We start from the raw sequence: 19,209 nt of genomic DNA on the forward strand, positions 1-19,209 counted from the left end.
ACTTCTGCCTGCAAAGAGTCTGACTGAAAGATCTTGGGAAAATAAGTTGTTTGCCCTCAAACCCAAACACTATTTCAGAATCTACATCATCATCAGCCTTTCCTATTTGTCAATCAATAATAATTATGGTTTTTTTAAAATTAGCCTTTGCTGCCCACACATTAACACTGCTAATTCTTAATGGCCCCAAAGGAAATTTTTATTTTCACAGGGTTGCATCCAAGTTCTACTCAGAGTAGACCCACCTATGTTAGTCATGTCCATTAATTTCAATGGGCCTACTCTGAGCAGCAGTAGCATTGGATGCAACCCAATGTTTACAGAAACGTCTTACCCTGGCCACCAAAAGGCAACCTCTACTTTCCACAGGGGACCAGGCAAGAAGCCTATTTATAAGCACAGCTTAAAGATATGAAGATATCTTATACAAAGACAGGCCATGGGTCCACCTGGAACAGGATTGCCAACATGGTGCCTTCCCGATGTTGTGAACTCGAACTCTGATCAGCCTCAGCCAGCAGGGCTGATGGTGAAGGACAGTGGGAATTGAAGTCCTCAACATTTGGATGGTACCACATGGGCTATGTACAGCAGCAGCTGTCCAAGGCTTCAGACAAGAGTCTTTCTGGGGAATGAATTGAGGACTTTTTTGCATGCATGCATGCATGCAAGACATGTGCTCTGCTACTGAATTATGTACATTTCACTGTGGTCTAGAGCAGCCTTTCCCAACCAGTGTGCCTCCAGGTGTTGTTGGACCACAATTCCCATCTTTTCTGACCATTGGCAATGCTGGCTGAGGCTGATGGGAGTTGTGGTCCAACAGCATCTGGAGGCACACTGGTTGGGAAAGGCTGGTCTAGAGGCATGGAAGCACATTACCTTTGAGCAGGGATGTTGCTCAAGACCATTGCACAAATCTATATAAAATGTACATGAGCCAGTTCATATCTATAGATGCCTCTGGGCAAGTTAAGATGGCAGGGTGGCCCTGTAAGCAAAGTAAAGGGGGGGGGAGATTTCAAAAGAGGAGGGAAAGAGGCAGGAGATGTGAGACCCATCCCATCAGCGTTAAGCCTAACAATGCCGCTGGCTTTGAAACAAACTAGGTATGCAAGAACATGATATACCAAGGTCTGTGTGTACTTTTCATGCTTTCAAGCCTACAGTTGCAGCTGCAAAGATTAGTCACTTAAAAAGAAAAGTTGAGGTTCTCAATATGCTCTATTCTGAAGCCAGACATTGACCGTATTCTGCATTTTTTTGGAGGGGCAGGTCACTGAATGCATGCTAGATCAGGGCTGGGGAACCTCTGGCTCTCCAGATGTTGTTGGACTACAACTCCCATCAGCCTTGGCCAATAGTGATAGGAGTTGTAGTCCAGCAACTTCTGGAGGGTTGCAGATTTCCCAGCCCTGTGCTAGGTGATTTGGGATAAGTTCCTATGCCCCTTTAAACACAGGCTGATGGGAGTTGTAGTCCAACAACATCCTTGGAGAGCTGCAGTCAGTAGACAATACTGAGCTAGATGCACAAATGGGCAATCTTCTCCAACCTGGTGCCCTCCAGATGTTTTGAACTCCCAGCTCTCATCAGTCCCAGCCTTGCAAAGCCACTCTGGCAGGGCTGACGGGAGCCCAAAACATCCAGAGTACACTAGATTTGAGGCAGGCCGCTCTAGGGTGCCAGCCAGCTTACATATCCACAAAAGTAGTTCATTTCTTCCAAAGAACAGAGTACAAATGCAACGGCGGTTCATTCCTGCTAAAGAAAGCCAACCTGCCACCTCTCCTGTTCCAAAGATCGCAGTAATTGCCATCATTATTCCTTTGAAACTAGGAAACAGCCGCTACTATGCCTAGCCCCTGAGCTACAGGAAGTGCAGAGGAGGTCGACAGGCCCAGCAGCTCCTCCTCCTCCCATTGGCAAAGGGATCAAGCAAACAGCAGGTCCTGCTCCTAGAGAACAGCTGCCCTCCTGGTGTTTTGCATCCTCCCAAAAGGACACACAGCTGCTCCTAACACATCGCCTCATTTGGCTGAAAATCTATTTGTATGTTGTTCGATGGGAAAATTCCTGGGTAAACACACCCAACGCAAGATTGCATTTCAGCCAGGGATTCAGTCAGCTGGCCGCAAAGATTCTGGTCCTTTCCTGGTAGGGAACCCCAGGCCTGGGGGCCAAATGTGGCCCTCCAGACCTCTCTATTTGGCCCTCAGAACTCTCCCCAGGCTCCACCTTCTCTCTGCAGGGGTTTTGCCCGGCTGAAATGCGTCTTTGAACCTTTTTCTGCCCGAGGGCCACACTCCCTTCTGGCAACCTTCCAGGGGGCCACAGGCTTGTGGTGGGCGGGGCCACAGGCAGAAGTGGGTGGAGCAATGAATATAAATTTTACCTTTCCACAGTAAGCTAGTTTTACACACCTCTCCTCTCCTCCTATCTTCCACCCAGGCAACTAAGAGGCATCATTAGTGATCAAGGACACGTTCTAGCCAGACACAAATACTCAAAGAGGAAGGGTAGCAAGTCCAGTGAGGGGTGTGGCCTGGGAAAAGAGGGCGTGTTCTGGGAGAGTTGCAAGTGCCAGACACAGGAACACAAGAAGCTGATTTATGCTGAGTCAGACCATTGGTCCATCTAGCTCAGTAGTGTCTACACTGACTGGCAGCAGCTCTCCACGGTTTCAGGTGTGTGTGTGTGGGGGGCATTCCCAGTCCTACCTGGAGATGCTGGGGATTGAACCTGGGACCTTCAGCATGCAAAGCAGATGCTCTGCCTCTGTGCTCAAGTCCCGGAGGGCTCCTCCACCTCTGACCTAATCAGTGGGAGACCTTAATATATTGTGACTGGGAGCTGGGAAGAAGTGGGCTGGGAGGGAAAGGCACGAGTGCTCTGCCTAGGAGTCTTCCCTGCGAGTGTTAGGTAGCGGAGGAGCCACAGCAGAGGGGCAGAGCATCTGCGTTGGATTCAGCGGGGCCCAGCGTGGATCCCTGCCATCTTCAGCTACAAGGAAGCTCTGGTTGCAGGTCTCAGCCTGACACCCTGTGGACTGATGGCCTGACTCAGGGCAAGGCAAGTTCCAGATGCTCCAACGGCAAATTGATTAAAGAGTGCCAGAGCATGACTAAGCACAAAAGATCAAAGTGCGGCCGCATGGTTTTGTAATACGCGGCTTTGACACAATCGTCAGTACATGACTTAATAATGCATTGCCTGCAGTCCAATTTCTTTCTTCCATCCTATGCTAGGCAAAGGCTTCCTTCCACCACCCGCTCCAAATAAATAAATAAATAAATAACATAAACAAAATCAAACCAACAGCAGAGAAACAAGAGGGGGAAGGAAGGGGGGATCATTTCTGGTTTTAACCAGACAAGAGAGGAAATAGCAACTTAGGCTGGGTACACACCCTACATCTAGAGCACACTGAAAGCACAATTCCCCACTTGGGAACCATAGCTTACCCCTCACAGAGCTACAGTCCCCAGTGCCCTTAACAAACTACAGTTCCCGTGATTCTTGGAAGGAGAAAATGCTTTAAGTGTATGGTGTATACACAGCCTCTGTTGCAGGAGTTTAAATGCAATGTCAGGAAATTGCAGCCAGGCTCTCACCATCCAGTTGCTGGTCCAGTCACTGGAATGCATGGCAACCCCCCCCACCCCACTTTACGAAACACCAGAGCAACAGCAGCCAAAGAAATGTTCATGACTGACAATCCTGAAAGGAAGGAGGTGGCCTTGGTCATTCTTTCCAGGGGAAGACAAACCAGCCGCAATGAAAGGAGATTCTTGATGGGGAAAGAAATCCCCCCAAGCTTCAAAAGACTGGTTGGGACCCATTTGGCCACTGGAGATCCTGGTAGAAGGAAGTCTTCTTACATAAGGGGACACACAAATACACACACACAGTCGTTTATGGCAAGGAAAACATATTGACGAAATGAGGGAAAGGACACAACAAGGAGAGGAACAGGATTGCTCGAGGGAGCATCACTTTACAGGGTGCTTTGAAATGCGGGGTGCATTGCAAAGACGGATTGGGGGAGAGTTGGAACAGGTGAGAAGGGGTGTTAGAAAACAGCCACAGAAGGGAGGTTTTAGGAGTGAAATGTGGAACCCAAAACACGGAGCACTGAAAGAGCTAAGTTTTTTATTGTCAGGATCTTTCCGTCAAACCTAAGATTCAGCTGTTGGGTTTTTTTGGGGGGGGGGTCTGGGAAGAAAACACGAGCTCAAGTGGTGCCTTTTCTGTAACTAACGTGACACCTTGCACACAGGGCTTGTTATGTTCTACAATTGCTGAAATCAGCACTAGGGACAGAGTTCAGCATCCTTGGAATCTCAGCTTTCTTTTCTTTTAAAAAAAGTGTTGCTAGTCCTCAAGACTTCCAAGATAAACTTGAGAGAGAACACCCTGTGGCAGGCAACCCAGAATGAAATGACAAAAGCTGGAAAAAAATTCAGAAGCTTGCCCTACTACCATGACTTCTAGAAGCAAACTAAAATGTACTTACATTTGTATTATCTATCCAGCAGGTGTGGAGAAACTTTAGCCCTCCAGAATCTGTTGAATTACAGTTCCCATCTTCCCTGGCCATTGGCCATGCTTGCAGGGGCTGACGGGAGTTGTAGTTTCGCAACATCTGAAGGGCCAAAGATTCCCCATTCTAGCTATACAGGTTTGCAAAATTCATCTCTCCATCTGCTGTAGACTGCGCATCTTTGGTGGAGAACTTTGATTGATTTTTCATTGCAGAATGCATAAAGCTCTGCAATATCTAGCAGGAACTTTATCCCTGGTCAAAATTGGTTACCAATCTGGTTTTGGGGGTGGGAGGCTTTGGGGAATGTGTTGGAACCATGGCCCCACTTTTTGGCAGCAAGAGAGACTAGATTACCCTTTGACCTCTTCGAATTCTGCAATTCAATAAAAATAAAAATAATCTGAATCTGTACTGACAAGAAGTTGAAGATATTTTAAGTCATCATTCCACTTGTTTTTCAGCTAGTAATTGGTTAAGTTTAAATTTGCGTAGGTATCTTCTTGATACATTAACTGCGAAAGAAGGCCGTTTGATAAACAATGTCTACTAACAATTTGTTAGAATGAAAGAACATCTTTGAAGTTTCTTTTTCGTACCTTAAGACGGTTAGCAAACCAGAACAAAAACTGCCTGAAAACACAAAGCGCCCCTTAACTCTTGGATTAAAATTCGCCTTCGTGGATCGAAACCGCCATTTGATCAACAGCAAGTGCTTTTTGCTGATTAATCCACCAGTTCTGCTGATAAAGAGGCTTGCAGCCCAAATTCCAACAGTAAACCTACCACAGTGGTTTGCTTGGTTTCACAGCCAATTGAACTTAAAATTTCTGGGAGTGATGCTGGGGAAGAGCCAAAGAAAACTGCAAAAGGCTTCTAAGGATGTTATTCTTGGGGAAAGGCCGGCTGGTCTGAATGAGCATCCTGTTCTTCAAAGGCCAGCTGAAGAGGGATGCTCAGGCCAGGCTGATGGTGACAGAGCACCTGGATAGGCCTGAAAGAGAGGCACCCACAGAACTAGAACAGTGGGGGTTATTCTTTGAGAAAGAGGTGCAGGATGTGATATGAAGCCAGAGCCCCCCAAAGAGGAGGGGCTGGATTTGGGGAAATGGCAACGTAGGAGGCCCATTCCAATGGCAAACAGATCCTGGTGGGGATTAGTTTCCTACAACTAAATTGGGTGGATTATTATTGATTATTTATTAATTAAATCTATATAAGAAGGCCAGAGGGTGGCTCTGGAAGTAGATTAAGAAGGGGGATCCCCACATTGGGAACGATGGGGAGACTGGGATGTCCAAACTGGGAACTGGAGAAGGAGGAGAGGGGCATTGGAGGGGGATCGGGGGGGGGAGGCAGAGAGGGAGGGGCGCTTTTGGGAGATGTTGCAGAGGTGGAAGCATCAGGGGAAGAGGGCTAATGAAGACCTCCCCCTTGAACAGCTGGGGGGGAGGCAAGGGGTTGGGAAGAGAAACCCAGACAGAACCAGAGACCTCCCCTTTGAGGACATAATAAAGAGTGTTGGTGGGCGCGTGTGGGGGCTATTAGAAAAGGGTGTCCCCAGTAGGCTATCGGGGCATATTGATTCCCTCCCCCCAAAAACCCCCCAACGATGGAACAGATGAAGGGAAAAGATTAGCAATTCCGTGAAAAGGATTACAGGACGGGAAGCATAATGACCCCCTATTATAGCAAGAGCTTGGGGGGCTACGATTAACTGATTATTAATTATTCCTTTCACAGATAGATATAAAATGGAGGGTATTCTCTTTCTCTCTGCCTCTCCATCCTCCCCCCGAAAAAAGCAGGGATCCCCGAGGTCAGCGGAGGGAGGGAAGGGGGAGCAAAGACAAAAAAGCAGGCCATCACCTCCCCTACTCACCGCCTCCAGGCAACCGCGCCGGCTCGCTCCGACCTGAGCCGCTTTCGCCGCGCTCCCTTCCTCGCCCGCTGCGCTGAGCGCCCGGGAGGGCGGCCCGCAGCTGGCCCGCTCGCCGAGCGCGCCGCAGCCAATCGGAGCCGAGCTCTTGTCGCTCCGCGGTGGCGCCGGCCAATGAGAGTGACCGAGGGCGACACACCCCCTTCTCCAGGAGGGAGGGGGTAGAGAGAGGGGGAGGAACGCAGGGGAGAGGACCGTCGAGGAGAGCTGCACTGGTGATTGGGTGGGCTTTGGGAGGAGAGTAAAGGGAAGCTGGGGGTAGTTGAGGAAGGCCCCCTCGGCTCTGGGGTTTGCTTCCGAGACCAGGAGAGAGGGCCACTTTGGTCAGTCTTTGCGGAGTGGGCAGAGGCTTTTTTAAGACTGCGCGTTGGAAAGGATTGAAACAGGCAGCGGTGCCCTTTCTTTTGAAACACAAAGCTCAAATCTTACCGGAGTTCCACCCTCCTTTCTCCCTGGAAGACTGAGGCTGCGGACACACCATACATTGAAAGCACACACACCGAAAATTGGGAACTGTAGTTTGTTAAGGGTGCTGGGAACTGTAGCTCTTGGAGGGGTAAACTACCGTTCTTTGGGGAATGTGGTTTAAATGGATGGTGTGTACATGGCCTTGGTTTCCAACATCCCATTTGGCTGTGCTTACTCGCAGGAAAGTACTCTTGACACACTCAGATGCACCCTTTTTATTGCTGGTTGGCCCTGAAAACATGTTTGGGGGCTGATTATCTAAAGAGGGGGAGAGCTGTGATTCTCCAAATACTGTTGGACAGGACTCCAAGACCAATCAGCCCGTTTGCATGGCCAGTAGTGAAGGATGATGGGAGCTGGAGTCCAGCAACATCTGGAGGGCTGCAAGATCCTCATCTCTCGTGTGATGATGGGATTTTACAGCATCATTTAACAGGGCTAACCTAAAAATGCTTACTTGGGACTAAGTCCCATTGAGTTCAAGGGGTCTTACTCCCAAGTAAATGGGTAAATTTCAATCCTAAATTTCCTATCTAATCGAAGTCATCTAACGTAACTGGCTAGGGTGTGCTCCTGGACTCAGCGTTAAATTTGGAGTCCCAGGTTTCTGCAGTGGCCAGGAGTGCTTTTGCACAATTAAGATTAGTGAGCCAACTGCGCCCGTTCCTTGAGCTGTCTGATCTGGCCACGGTGACACACGCCTTACTTACATCCCGTTTAGATTACTGTAACACGCTCTACGTGGGGCTGCCTCTGAAGACTGTTCGGAAACTTCAGTTGGTACAACGTGCTGCAGCCAGAATATTAACTGGGGCTGGTTACAGGGACCATACTACCCCCCTGTCAAAAAAGCTCCACTGGTTGCCAGTCTGTTTCCGGACACAATTCAAAGTGCTGGTGATGACCTATAAAGCCCTATATGGCTTAGGTCCAGGCTATTTATCAGACCGTATCTCCCTGTATGAGCCTGCCCGGGCCCTGAGATCCTCAGGAGAGGCCCTTCTCTCAATACCCACATCTTCTCAAGTACGACTCGTGGGGACGCGTGAGAGGGCCTTCTCGGTGTCTGCCCCTAGGCTTTGGAATTCCCTTCCTAGGGAGGTAAGAATGACCCCCTCTTTGCAGTCCTTCCGCCGACAAGCAAAGACCTTCCTATTCCAACAGAATTGAAGGCTACGGATAGGGCGTGAAGGGTGCTGCATTGCTAATGTCTATTTTAAACTAGTCTGAACTTTTTTAGCTATATGTATGGTTTTAATATTGGAAATAGTTTAATCTTATTTTAATGTAGACTTTGTATGTTTTTAATTATATGTATTTTTTATCTGGAAGCCGCCATGAGTTCATTTTGGAAAAATGGTGGGGTATAAATAAAGATAGATAATAATATGGGTTTGTTCCAGTGCTACATTTTTCTATGATAGCTAATGCTATGACCAGGACTCAGTCCCAGAATGTGTTTTCTTCTTTTCAATACCACCGCTAAGCCTAGTAACACCTGAAATAGTTCCTAGCTATTATATATTTATATTAAATAATTCAAAAGACAGAATTATTTTTTTTAAAAAATACAATAAAAGTGCCCCCAGACATGTGCAGAGTGCTTTCCCTTTGCTACTGACCAAGCCACAGCAGGGGTGGCTAACCTGTGATTCTCCAGATGTTGCTGGAGTGCAGTTTCCATCAGCCTTGGGCCGCATGGCTAAGGACCAGGGATGATGGCGATGGTAGTCCAGCAACATTTAGAGGGCCACAGGTGAGCCACACCTTAACTACACCCTGTCCCCACGTTTTAGAATTAAGGAGACAGGTCCCACATACACATTTTCTCTCTCTCTCTTTTTAAATTAAGCACCAGCAATTACTGCATGGAAGGTTGCTCCATAACACTTGCAGCCCCCTCATGGACAGTGCACAGGATGTAAGCGATGATCAGTGACCTGACTGCTCACCTGTGACATTTTACAAAACATTATTTGCTAGAAGGGTGAATTTAGCTACTCAGCTACAGGAGTGGACACTTCCCGCATGCAAGTTTGTTTTTCTCCCATTTTAGAGCACATGGCCCTTCATTTTTGTTTTGTTTTAAATAGGCAATGAGAGGACAAATGCAGAGGTCCTTGCAGCAACTCTTAAGTGACACTGGCAAATGCTTACTTTCAAACACTTTTGGAAGGAAAATCTTTTAATGGCTATCAGCAAAGAACCAGAAATGGAACCTGCAGGAACAGGTATCTGAGTCCCAAATGTTGATGACATACAATGGGAGGTAGCCACCACCTTCACACCCTCCCCACATCCTTCCAAGGGCATCTGGCAAGCTGCTGCTGGCAAACGGATAGACAAAATAAGGTTGCTTTCAGATGGCTGCAGTTTTTGTGGGTGGGATCCAGTTGCACACTAGAAAACTCAGATTGTGTAGTTAAAGTGGATTTGGTGCTTTTGCGCAACCACCCTGCATAATATTTTTTTAAAGGGTGGGTGGGGGGTTGAGGTAAGGAAAGCTTCAGGAAAATGCACTGGGAAATGTGTGAATAATTGCTTGGAATGAGGTCTTATAACCTCCCTGCAAATAAATGAAGATGAACGGTCCGTAAACAGGGCATCTGAAAACGACCTTAGAGTGCATTTCTTTACGTGACTACTCAGAACTAAGTTTGACTGAGATGAAGGCCCTCCCAGGCTGATTTGTTTTGCGGGTATATCCTACAACATGTCACTGACGTAGTAATATTGTATTAGCTGTAGATTTATATGGGACATATCTACATATCATTCCACTTTAACTGTTCAGCAATGCCTCACCTATGTTATTGCATTATTGCTGTCTAGAAAGGCACTCTTGCACTATAATGCGATAAAGGCAGGACAAAATAAACTGGAACATTTGTGGTATGAAAAGTAACAGAATTTCAGCAGCACATTGCAGGACATGCACTGACACTTTTGTAGGCGCTTTAACAGTTTTGAAAATGGGATAATCATCCTGATACCATCATGACCACAAATAATCACAAACGCACAATTAAGGAGGATGTCTGGAGGAGCCCTAATGAAACTTATTCTCAAGTATGTGGGGATAGGTTGCAGCTCCAGGTGGATAATACCCATTGAACTCAAGTGTGTTCTGAGTAGAGAAGCAGCCTGCAATGGAGACCTTGATCTGACCCAGCAAACTAATACTTTCATACTCTTAGGCAATTCTCCTCTTTATAGCATATATATGATAAAAACACAGATTGGAGCAGAGGCTGGCGGATTGGCTGCCCAGATAAGCCCTATTTTATAGCTGAAAGTTATCAACAGAGAAATTGGCCTAAGGGTTAAAGATCAAAGTCATGGTGACCAGCTGAGACATGTTTGTCCTCTTAACTTTCCGGCCATTCCGACTATGCCTTTTTCTAGCTAGATTTTACAACTGGCAATACTGCACAGAGCAGAAGAAAATCTGAGAAATAACCAGTCTGGATCTAGAGCAGAAGCCCATTTGCTTCCAAAAGTTATCTTCAAAATGATTCTCAGCAAATTCTGATATTCCACATTGTCCTACTATTCTCATAACATGCAAATATTCGCTGAATATTTGATACTTGTTCCACGTCTGACACCTCTGGCAATTGCTACTGGACAGCTGACAGGAGATTTCATATTGATGTTTGCCAAAACAACATACCTGCAATTCTGAAGCACTCCATTTTCAAAGCAAAATCTCAGGCGCATAATTGCACATTTCTGAGAATTCAGAACATTTGCAAATCAGCTGCAAATCTTGGTAGTTTTATTTGCCTTCCCAAACATTCTTAGGGATTACAATTTAAAACAAATTGAGCAAGTTTACTGAGTTGTATCCAATGGTAGTCCTACTTAGGTCTATTAATTCCAATGGGCCCATTCTGAGCAGCAGGTTTCAATGGAACTTGTTGCCAATAAACAATTGCTTCCCACTCTCGTCTGCTTTCTAGATTTGAGTAAGAACATTATGCTCTTTTGACCTAGTGGCCTTTCCCCCTTCCCTACAATTCTTTTCAATTCTTATTTTTATTGTCCTAGCCTAGTTCCTCAAATCTTCCTGATGAGACATGCTTTAATCTTTATGCCAGCACAGTTTAAGTGCATGATGTACAATTAAAGAGAGTAATGTTGCTGGAGGACAGGTCTTCTGAGATTTTTCAGGGAGTGGTAGCCAAATCTGGAGAGATGAAGGGGGGGGAGAGGAGCGCTAACAAAATTCTCTGCTCAAGTCTCCCCCTAACCAATGAGAGCAAGAGAAAAAAGTAGAAATTACTACAGCAGCAGTGTTCCTGAAGCACCTGTGTTCCTGCCAAGGCCAGGGATCATTCGAGGCCATTCTGATAAGCTGAGCTATAATACTAGTGTGAAAGCAATTGTTGTATAAACTCACCTTGCTGGAACAGATTATTGTTCTGCTATACCTTCAAATGGCCTTTGGCAAGTATTAGAGATTTTGAGCCAACCATTTCAATGGTGGTTACTACAAAATTCTCTTTCCACACGCCTCCAGGGTCCCCAGTAATCCCTTGGCTCACACAACTCTGCAAATTCACATGCCCAATTACAGCCCACAGCCTCTCCTGTCCTCGGACTCTATGTGAGCACTTCCCCCCCTCCAGCTCCTAGGAAAATGGGAACCTGCCTTATACACAGTGGTCCATCTAATTCAATACTGTCAATAACCGGCAGCTGAGACTTTGCCAGCCCTAACTGGAGACAGGAAGGGTTGATCATGCATGGGTGATGCTCTGCAAGCAACTCTCTTTTAGGAAAACCACTTGTGGAGCATCACCTGCACTGTGCAGAATCGCCGGGGGGGGGTGCAGGCAGGAAGCTTCTCTCAGAAGTCTTGACCTTTTCACAGGGTTTTCCGGCCCTGCCTGGCTCTCTTTTTTGCCTTAAGTCCTTCTCAAACACAGATTGCTCTTGGTTATCCAACCCTGTAGCAATCTGTGGCTGTCTGAACCCAACTCATCTGACGCCTGAATCCCTGAGTGGGCCCCATTTTGCCTCGAGATTTGGTCAAATCTGGTGCAGAGCCCTAGCAGACAATAAGCAGCACAGGGTCTGAGAACTCACAAGGGGCACAGCAGGAGCCTTCCGACTGCTCAAACTGGCAAACAAAGGCTGACCTAGAAAGTTGCATAGAGTGTGAAAGCCAATCATGCTAGGGGTCACTGAGGAATCCAAGGTAGCCGTCAAGCAATCCTCCAAAAAAGGAAGCTCACGGTCAAGTGAAGTTGTATCAGGCTATTCCAGAATTCTCCTCTAATCTACTTTTTAGATAAGAGATGTTCTTTTCTATAGCATGCAAAAGCATCCTGGGGGAAAAGAGGTGCGTAGCTACTAGTTTGGTAATGTTCACATGAACACAGTTCGAGAAAACAGGGTGTGTACTAAGCCCTATTTATGGATTCAAAATTAGTGTCAGGGTTTACACCAGGGAGAGGAAGCTGATGTGGCACACTGGATAAGGCTGCTCTACTCAGCGTTCCTGTGTTGCGTAGGAAAGTCTGGAGGCAGCTTGTAAATGCATTTGGCTGAACATGTTAGCCAGGCTCCTCATGATCAGGAACCCAGATTAACACAGGGTTCCTGATCGCGGGGAAGATTTACGGCAGCTCATCCATACCTGAAGTCAAGCATTAACTTATTGTTCACTAAAATATGATGGAATTATGGAGCCATTCTATGTGTTATGTGGAACGAGGTGGCAGAATCCTGCAGTGTGGCACTGAAGACAGGGCATCGTGTTTTTAAACCCTTCCCAGCATGTAGTAAACCAGCACATCAGAGGGTAAGCTTCTCCCACTAATGTGACAATTACTGACCAGAACTCTACCACATCGCTCTCCCAACTTACTCTGCATAACACACAGAATGGCATTTGTGGTTTTCATCCTGTGAAAAATATTCATTATACAATAAATGACGGCAATGGGGAACAGAATTGTAGAAGACAAAAGATGCCCACAGAGTCAAGCAGAAGATTTGTTTTAAATCCTGCTTTTCACTTAAAATCCTGGAGATTAGGGTTTGCTCCTTTTGTTTTTCACGTATGTGGAACAGTGCTATTCCCCACTGCTGCAATTCTCCAGGCAACCTCCTTAACCTAATCTTTCTTTTGCACAAGAAATACTCAAAATTGTTAGACATAATAACTGTACTTTTGTTGTTTGGAAATGACTGTGCAATCACATCTCCAAAAGGGAAAATACTAGAATTCCCCACACAAGATCGTTTAGTGTGGATTAGTTATCTCTCGGTATACTTCTCACCATACTTTCGTGCTTGCAAAGAACTGGATTGTCCCCTTTCAGTCAGTTATTTTGGTGCATGTTTATTTTATTATTACATTTATATCCCACCATTCCTCCAAGGAGCTTAAGGTGGTATACATTGTTCTCCTACCTCTCAATTTTATCCTGACAACAACCCTGTGAGGTAGGTTAGGCTGAGAGACTGTGACTGGCCCAAAGTCACCCAGCGAGCTTCATAGGCGAGTCAGGATTTGAACCCTGGTCTCCCAGGTCCTAGTCCAACGCTCTTAACTGTTATGCCACACTGAACAATATTGGAGTGCATATGCAGTACCTGGATACTTTCCGGTTCTTCTTGCCCGAGAAGAGAGATGGGGAGTCTATGGCCCTCCAGGTGTTGTTGGACTCCAACTCTTTATTCGTCCCAGCCAGGATGGCTAATGGTCAAGATGATGGAAGCTACAGCTCAACATCGTCTGGAGGGCAAAAGGCTTCTCCACATCCCTGTCCTAGAATACTTTGCTGAGGCTACTCTCTGTGGGTACCAAGTCTGCACCTGCAAAGTGCAATGATAGAATATTCACAAGGTAAGTCACACACACAGACCACTTATACTTTGCTCGTCTCTAATGCTTCGTCTTCAGTCAGGTCACAGTGACACCTAGTGGTAAACTGTTCACAATCTTCTGAAAGCTTTTCACATCTTCTACGGTGCACAAAATACTGTGATTAGGGCATGCTGAAAATGCAACAATCCCAGCAGCTGAGTAAGAGCCTATGACCATTCCACAAATATAAATTCTCTGGAAAGGTCACCAGGCACATCATTTTTTTTTAAAAAAAATTAAAAGCAACTCATCTCAACCTCATGTAAGAAAATGCCTAAGATTGTGTCAAGACCACAGCTGGCCTCCATCTGTTTGCTAATAAAGTTTTCAGAAGTCTCTGAAATACATTATCACCTTGATTATAGTCTTCCATGTTCCTCGTACTGATTTGTGCCATTCTTTAGTCATGTAAGCAGGCTCTGCATGTTCCATGATTGCACTGGATGTCAGGTGTTGCTCTCTTCCCCGCAAGACCACGAGTACTTTCTGGGCTCCTTCCAGGGGGCTGGCCGAAAAAATGGGGAGTGGGGGTGGAGGACATGGGTCTACTGAACCTCTTCCCCCCAACCACTATACTATATCAAGTATAAAGTGGCAGCATAACGAGCCATTCCTACCGTTGCCCTGCCTAGGGAGTGCTGCTGCACCACTGCACAGAAATTTGCTCCTGGACAAAGAAATCTTCTTCAAGATAATGAGACAATAATGAGCAGTGAATTTGCAGAAATGATGGTGTCCAGTTTCTCAGGAATGGGGCTTCTGAGACGCCCCCACATTGAAGGGAAACAAGGTAAATTACAAAGAACAAGCCAAGAGCACGGTTTTGCTTAAGGTGCGTAAGAGATGGTAACATTCAGCTTTCCTATCCTTAGTACGGAATGGAAGATTTAGATTCAGGACAGAAAATACCAGACATTATTTCCAAGAGGGTAAGTTATGCAAGTACATTTGCAACAAGTTATGCAAGTATGTTTGGGAGGAAGGGATAAATACAACAGGAAGGATCCGTTCACAGAGCCTGCTGGCTCAGATGCATAAAGTGATACTTTTTGCATGCATCTGATGCAGTGGGGTTTAGTCCGTGAAAGCTTTTGGCAGAATAAAATCTGCTAGACTTTAGCTTGTGAGTGGCACCTTTGCCAGCTTGATACCCTCCAGAAGTTCTGGACTACAGCTCCTCCCCCAATTACAGGAATTGTAGTCCAACGCACCTTGAGGTCATCAGGTTGGCAAAAGCTGCCTTAAAGATGAACAGATTTTACTACAGCAAAAGCTTGCATGCAGCCACTTCATCAGCTGCATGCAGAAGGTTAACACTAAATGCATCTGATGCAGAGGGTTTTAGTGCATGAAAAAAACCCAATGTCACAATGTATCTGTTCACCTTTAAGGTGCCACAAGCCTCTTTGTTTTATAATAATGTCACGGGCATAAAAGGAGGGAGGCACTTTGAATTTCCCCGGCCCTTTCTATAAAGCCTCGTATCCAGTCCTCTGGAGCAGTGCAGGTTGTCAAAACACAAACCAATCATATCGTGGACGATTATATTGTTCATAAGTCACAACCAGCCTATTAATCGCTATGTATTTTTAATCTGCTTATTTAAAAAGAAAACATATCCGGAAACAGTTTGGTTCCTGGCTCCATTCAGGTAATTATTTTCTACGGAACCCTACAGGGAAATTATTCTGTACAAAAGTCCTCATGTCCGGTTTTCAATCTCTCAGGGAGGGCTGCGTGCGCTTCCTTCAGAGGTATTGTCAGCAGTAATTTTCCATAACTCCTGTTAAGCAGGGAAAAGATGCTGAAAACTGATTTACTGTCATTAGCAGAACTGTCATCAAAACAGCATTTAAACTTTAAATGAGGTGTTCTTCCTCTCTGCTTATAACTTGGGACTGGCATTACTAATGCAAGAACTGTCTTTACATGAGAGCCAGCATGCTGCAGCGGCTAGAGCATCAAACGCAGACCTGGGAGACCAGAGCTCAAATTGTCCCCACTGTCTCTCAGCTTAACCTACCTCACAGGGTTGTTGTGAGGATAAAATCGGGAGGGGAAGAAACTTCTTTGTACACCACCTTGAGTTCCTTGGAAGAAAGGTGGGATGTAAATGTAATAAATAAACAAATACATGGAGGCTTCCATTAATTTAAGGATTTTCTTAAGGGCATTATGCTTTTTGAGTTAGAACAAGAAGGACTTAGCATACCTAAATTCTACAAGATTAAGAGAAGTTTAGACTCTCGGTTCTGCCATGGCTGTGTTTGCCACTGATGCACATTCTTTGCTTCCACTGAAAAGACAGAACTCAGCAGATGCAAAATAAAAACCAGAATGTCTAGTTTCTCCCCATTCTGGCTTAGCAGGCACAGTAATGGGATGGGACTTGGGTCCAGCCCTCCAGGCTCAGCCATAGTTTGCACACATAGGAAAAGCGCTGCAGCTGGGCCAGCCAGAGGGCCAATCTAGTCCTGCATCCTGTTCTCACAGGGCCAACCAGATGCCCCAATGGGAAGCCCACGAGCAGGACATGAGTGCAGCAGCACTGCTTGCTCATGATTCCCAGCAAAAAGTATTCAGAAGCATACTGCCCATAACAAAGTAAACCACTCTGATATGATAAATCACACTTAGAGTGAAGACAGATGTAACGTTGTAAAAGCAGTAGAGGCAGTATAATAGCATCTCTCCAGCTCTACAAACACACATTCTTCTCCCCAAGAGAGCTCTGGAAACAAGAGCTCTTGCAGGTTCTCAGAGGTTCCACTTGAATGGGGAAAAGATGACCTGCTTGCTAATCTCTGTGACACCACTACCACCATCTCAGCTCCAAGCAGCTTTGCAACTTTTTTTAAACCCCCCCCCCCCCAGTAAGGTGATGAATGAATACAATATACATACCAAAATAATGCTCGTGCCCTCAAATAAAATGAAGCAGATGCATAAAGGATTCTGATGCATAAAGGATTGGCAAAGCAGAAGGCTTATCCAGTGTTTGACTTGCTATGTAATTATGTGCATGATGCAAGCTGAAAATGTGGGCTGACACAACAGTGAAGAACCTGCTGTTAATCTTATTACAGGCATTTTTATACCGCTCTTCAGTTGCATTCCCAGGGCAATTTACAAGAAAGAACAAAACAACTAAATCCGCATCTTAAAACCCAATGCCTGTCTTTACCCACTCCATTCCTCCTCTGTTCACATAGGAAACTAATGGCTTGTGAAACTAAAGTGATTTGTACAATTTTCTGCTGCTTAATTTTCTAAATTGTTAAGAGTTTTTAAAATATGCTTTGTTTTTAAGATGCTTTTAAATATGTTTCTAGTATTTTATCACTTCTTTGGCACTCTGGGCTCTTTCTGGGAGGAAGGGAAGGATATACATTTAATAATAATAATAATTATTATTATTCATCCAGGCAAAGCATTATAATGTCAATTATTTGACTTTGTCTCAATACTATGATTAAACTGAAAAATACTCAAAGGATTAGTTTGTCAGACAAACGATACCCACCAACTGCTCAACTCGCTCATAAATAATACGTTGAGGAAAAGAGAGCTGAAGAGTCTCAGCAGTATATCTCATTTTGCCATCTCTGAGATTCACCAGATCGCTCAGGGTGCTTCGAAAGTGACAGTATGCTTCACATACAACATCCATATGTCTCAAGGTGAAGTTGAGCCTGAGAAAGAGGCGGCCGTTAAAGAACATCAAAAACATTTCCACAAGACTTGTAAAAAGAAAGAAAAGCACTTGCGACTCCCCCCCACGAGACAGCAGCAGGCAGTTTGCTCCACATTTTCGACAGACTTGCCAGCAACTGTGGTTAAATTCTGTATCCTACTGTGTTAAGAGTAGACCCATTAAAATTAATGGACCTCAATTAGCTGTGTGCATTAATTTCAATGGGTCTATTCTGAGTATGACTAATGCTGAATACAAGCCATTGGGAGGCAATTGCGTTTTTTCCCCCTCTGGGGATGCCGCTGCCTCTATTGCAGAAGGCCTTGCTTGTAGACCTCCTGAGAAGTCAGGACTTTCAGTTACCTCTTGGCCAAAATACCAATCATACCTGACCTCAGAATCAGCACAAAGGAAAATCGGTAAAAGTAGTTAAATTGGATGGCTCAATCACAAACTTAAGAACACAAGAAGAGCCTTGAAGTAATCAGAGGCCCATCTAGTCCAGTGTTCTGTTTTCCACAGTGGCCAACCAGGTGCCTCCGGGAAGCCGACAAGCTGAACATGAAGGCACCAACCCTTTCCTGGCGCTGTTCTCTAGTAATGTGGTATTGTACGGCATGTTGCCTTTAACGTTGCACATAGTGCATAGTCATCTGGGCTAGTAGCCAGCGATAGCCATAAATCTGTCTAAACTCCTTTTAAAGCAAGTAGATGGCCATCACGACATGTTATGGTAGCAAATTCCACAGTTTAACTATGCACTACTGAAACAGGTACCCAAAAACAAAAGGAGGGAAGTTTCCTTCTTCATTTGATGCCTCTTTCCTAAATTTTGGATTTTTGTAAAAGGACCACCACCACCACGTCAGAGAACCCAAACAACTGAATATTGCACAGGTGTTGTGGGTGGCAAAGAGCATAAGGCAGAAATCCTGATTCAAATATCATCTCAGTCACAAGCTTGCCAGTGGCCGCCTCAGTCTGTCCCCACCCAAGTCTGAATATATGGACAATAATGCCACTTGTAAGGATATTTACACAGCACTTTAGAATATTCAGAACATTACAGTCTACTATATATTTTGGAAAGTTGTTTGCTTGTCTGGTCACTATGCATTTGGATATCTCTTTTAAGATATCACAAGCAATTTTTGCATGGTGGTTCCAAAGATTAAGGAGCAGGTTTTTGTCTATGTTTGGATACAACTGGATGTCATTTTGAATCAAGATGGCGGACAGAACCTTCCAAAACTGCTTTTTGCTTTCTTAGATTCCACAATCAACACCAGGCACAAGGCTGCTAGTGGAAAATAAATGCCAAGTATTACTAGTAGCATTAGCTTTCCAAGGTCTCAGACGGAGGTCTTTTTTTCCCTTGAATGAGATATGCATCCCCAATGGGGGAAAAATTGGTAGCTATTTTATTTCAAGTACAGGAAATCCTGACCAACACACTCTCTCTAGCAGAGTTCTTTGTCATCCACTCCTCCCACTCCCAGAGATCCTTCAACCAAAGACGAAGTTAACAGTACCCAGCAAATCCTTCCCATGTTATTTGGTTATAGGTCCTCTTAGGCAGCCATCAAAAGCACACTAACTTAAGACCAGCCTGTTAGGAGGGCTGTTCTTTTGCTAATTGCTGCTCATCACTATGTGTGTGTCTGCTTTGGTGGGTCAAGGAAAAA

General features: G+C 45.3%; 2 protein-coding genes across 14 annotated transcripts in view; both read right to left on the bottom strand.

Annotated features, from left to right (window-relative positions):
* Positions 1-6,563, bottom strand: part of ABAT (4-aminobutyrate aminotransferase) — a 39,839-nt gene extending 33,276 nt beyond the window's left edge. For 2 of the 3 annotated variants that reach the window (XM_061599858.1, XM_061599857.1), the window contains exon 1: positions 6,426-6,563. The gene's annotated coding sequence lies outside the window, so the exon portion shown is untranslated. Of the gene's footprint in view, positions 1-6,412 lie in introns of all 3 variants that reach the window. The other variant, XM_061599860.1, reaches the window with a different exon arrangement.
* Positions 6,564-12,731: 6,168 nt separating this feature from the next.
* METTL22 (methyltransferase 22, Kin17 lysine) overlaps positions 12,732-19,209 on the bottom strand; it is a 28,140-nt gene continuing 21,662 nt past the window's right edge. For 9 of the 11 annotated variants that reach the window (XM_061599838.1, XM_061599836.1, XM_061599834.1 and 6 more), the window contains 2 exons: positions 17,354-17,522; positions 12,737-13,778 (listed from right to left, as the gene is read on the bottom strand). In XM_061599838.1, coding sequence (XP_061455822.1) covers positions 13,689-13,778; positions 17,354-17,522 — 259 coding nt within the window. In that variant the 3' untranslated portion in view covers positions 12,737-13,688. Of the gene's footprint in view, positions 13,779-15,402; positions 15,614-17,353; positions 17,523-19,209 lie in introns of those variants that run through there. The other 2 variants (XM_061599828.1, XM_061599829.1) reach the window with 2 other exon arrangements.

The sequence above is a fragment of the Rhineura floridana genome, chromosome 17, assembly GCF_030035675.1.
Source record: "Rhineura floridana isolate rRhiFlo1 chromosome 17, rRhiFlo1.hap2, whole genome shotgun sequence".
NCBI lineage: Eukaryota > Metazoa > Chordata > Lepidosauria > Squamata > Rhineuridae > Rhineura > Rhineura floridana.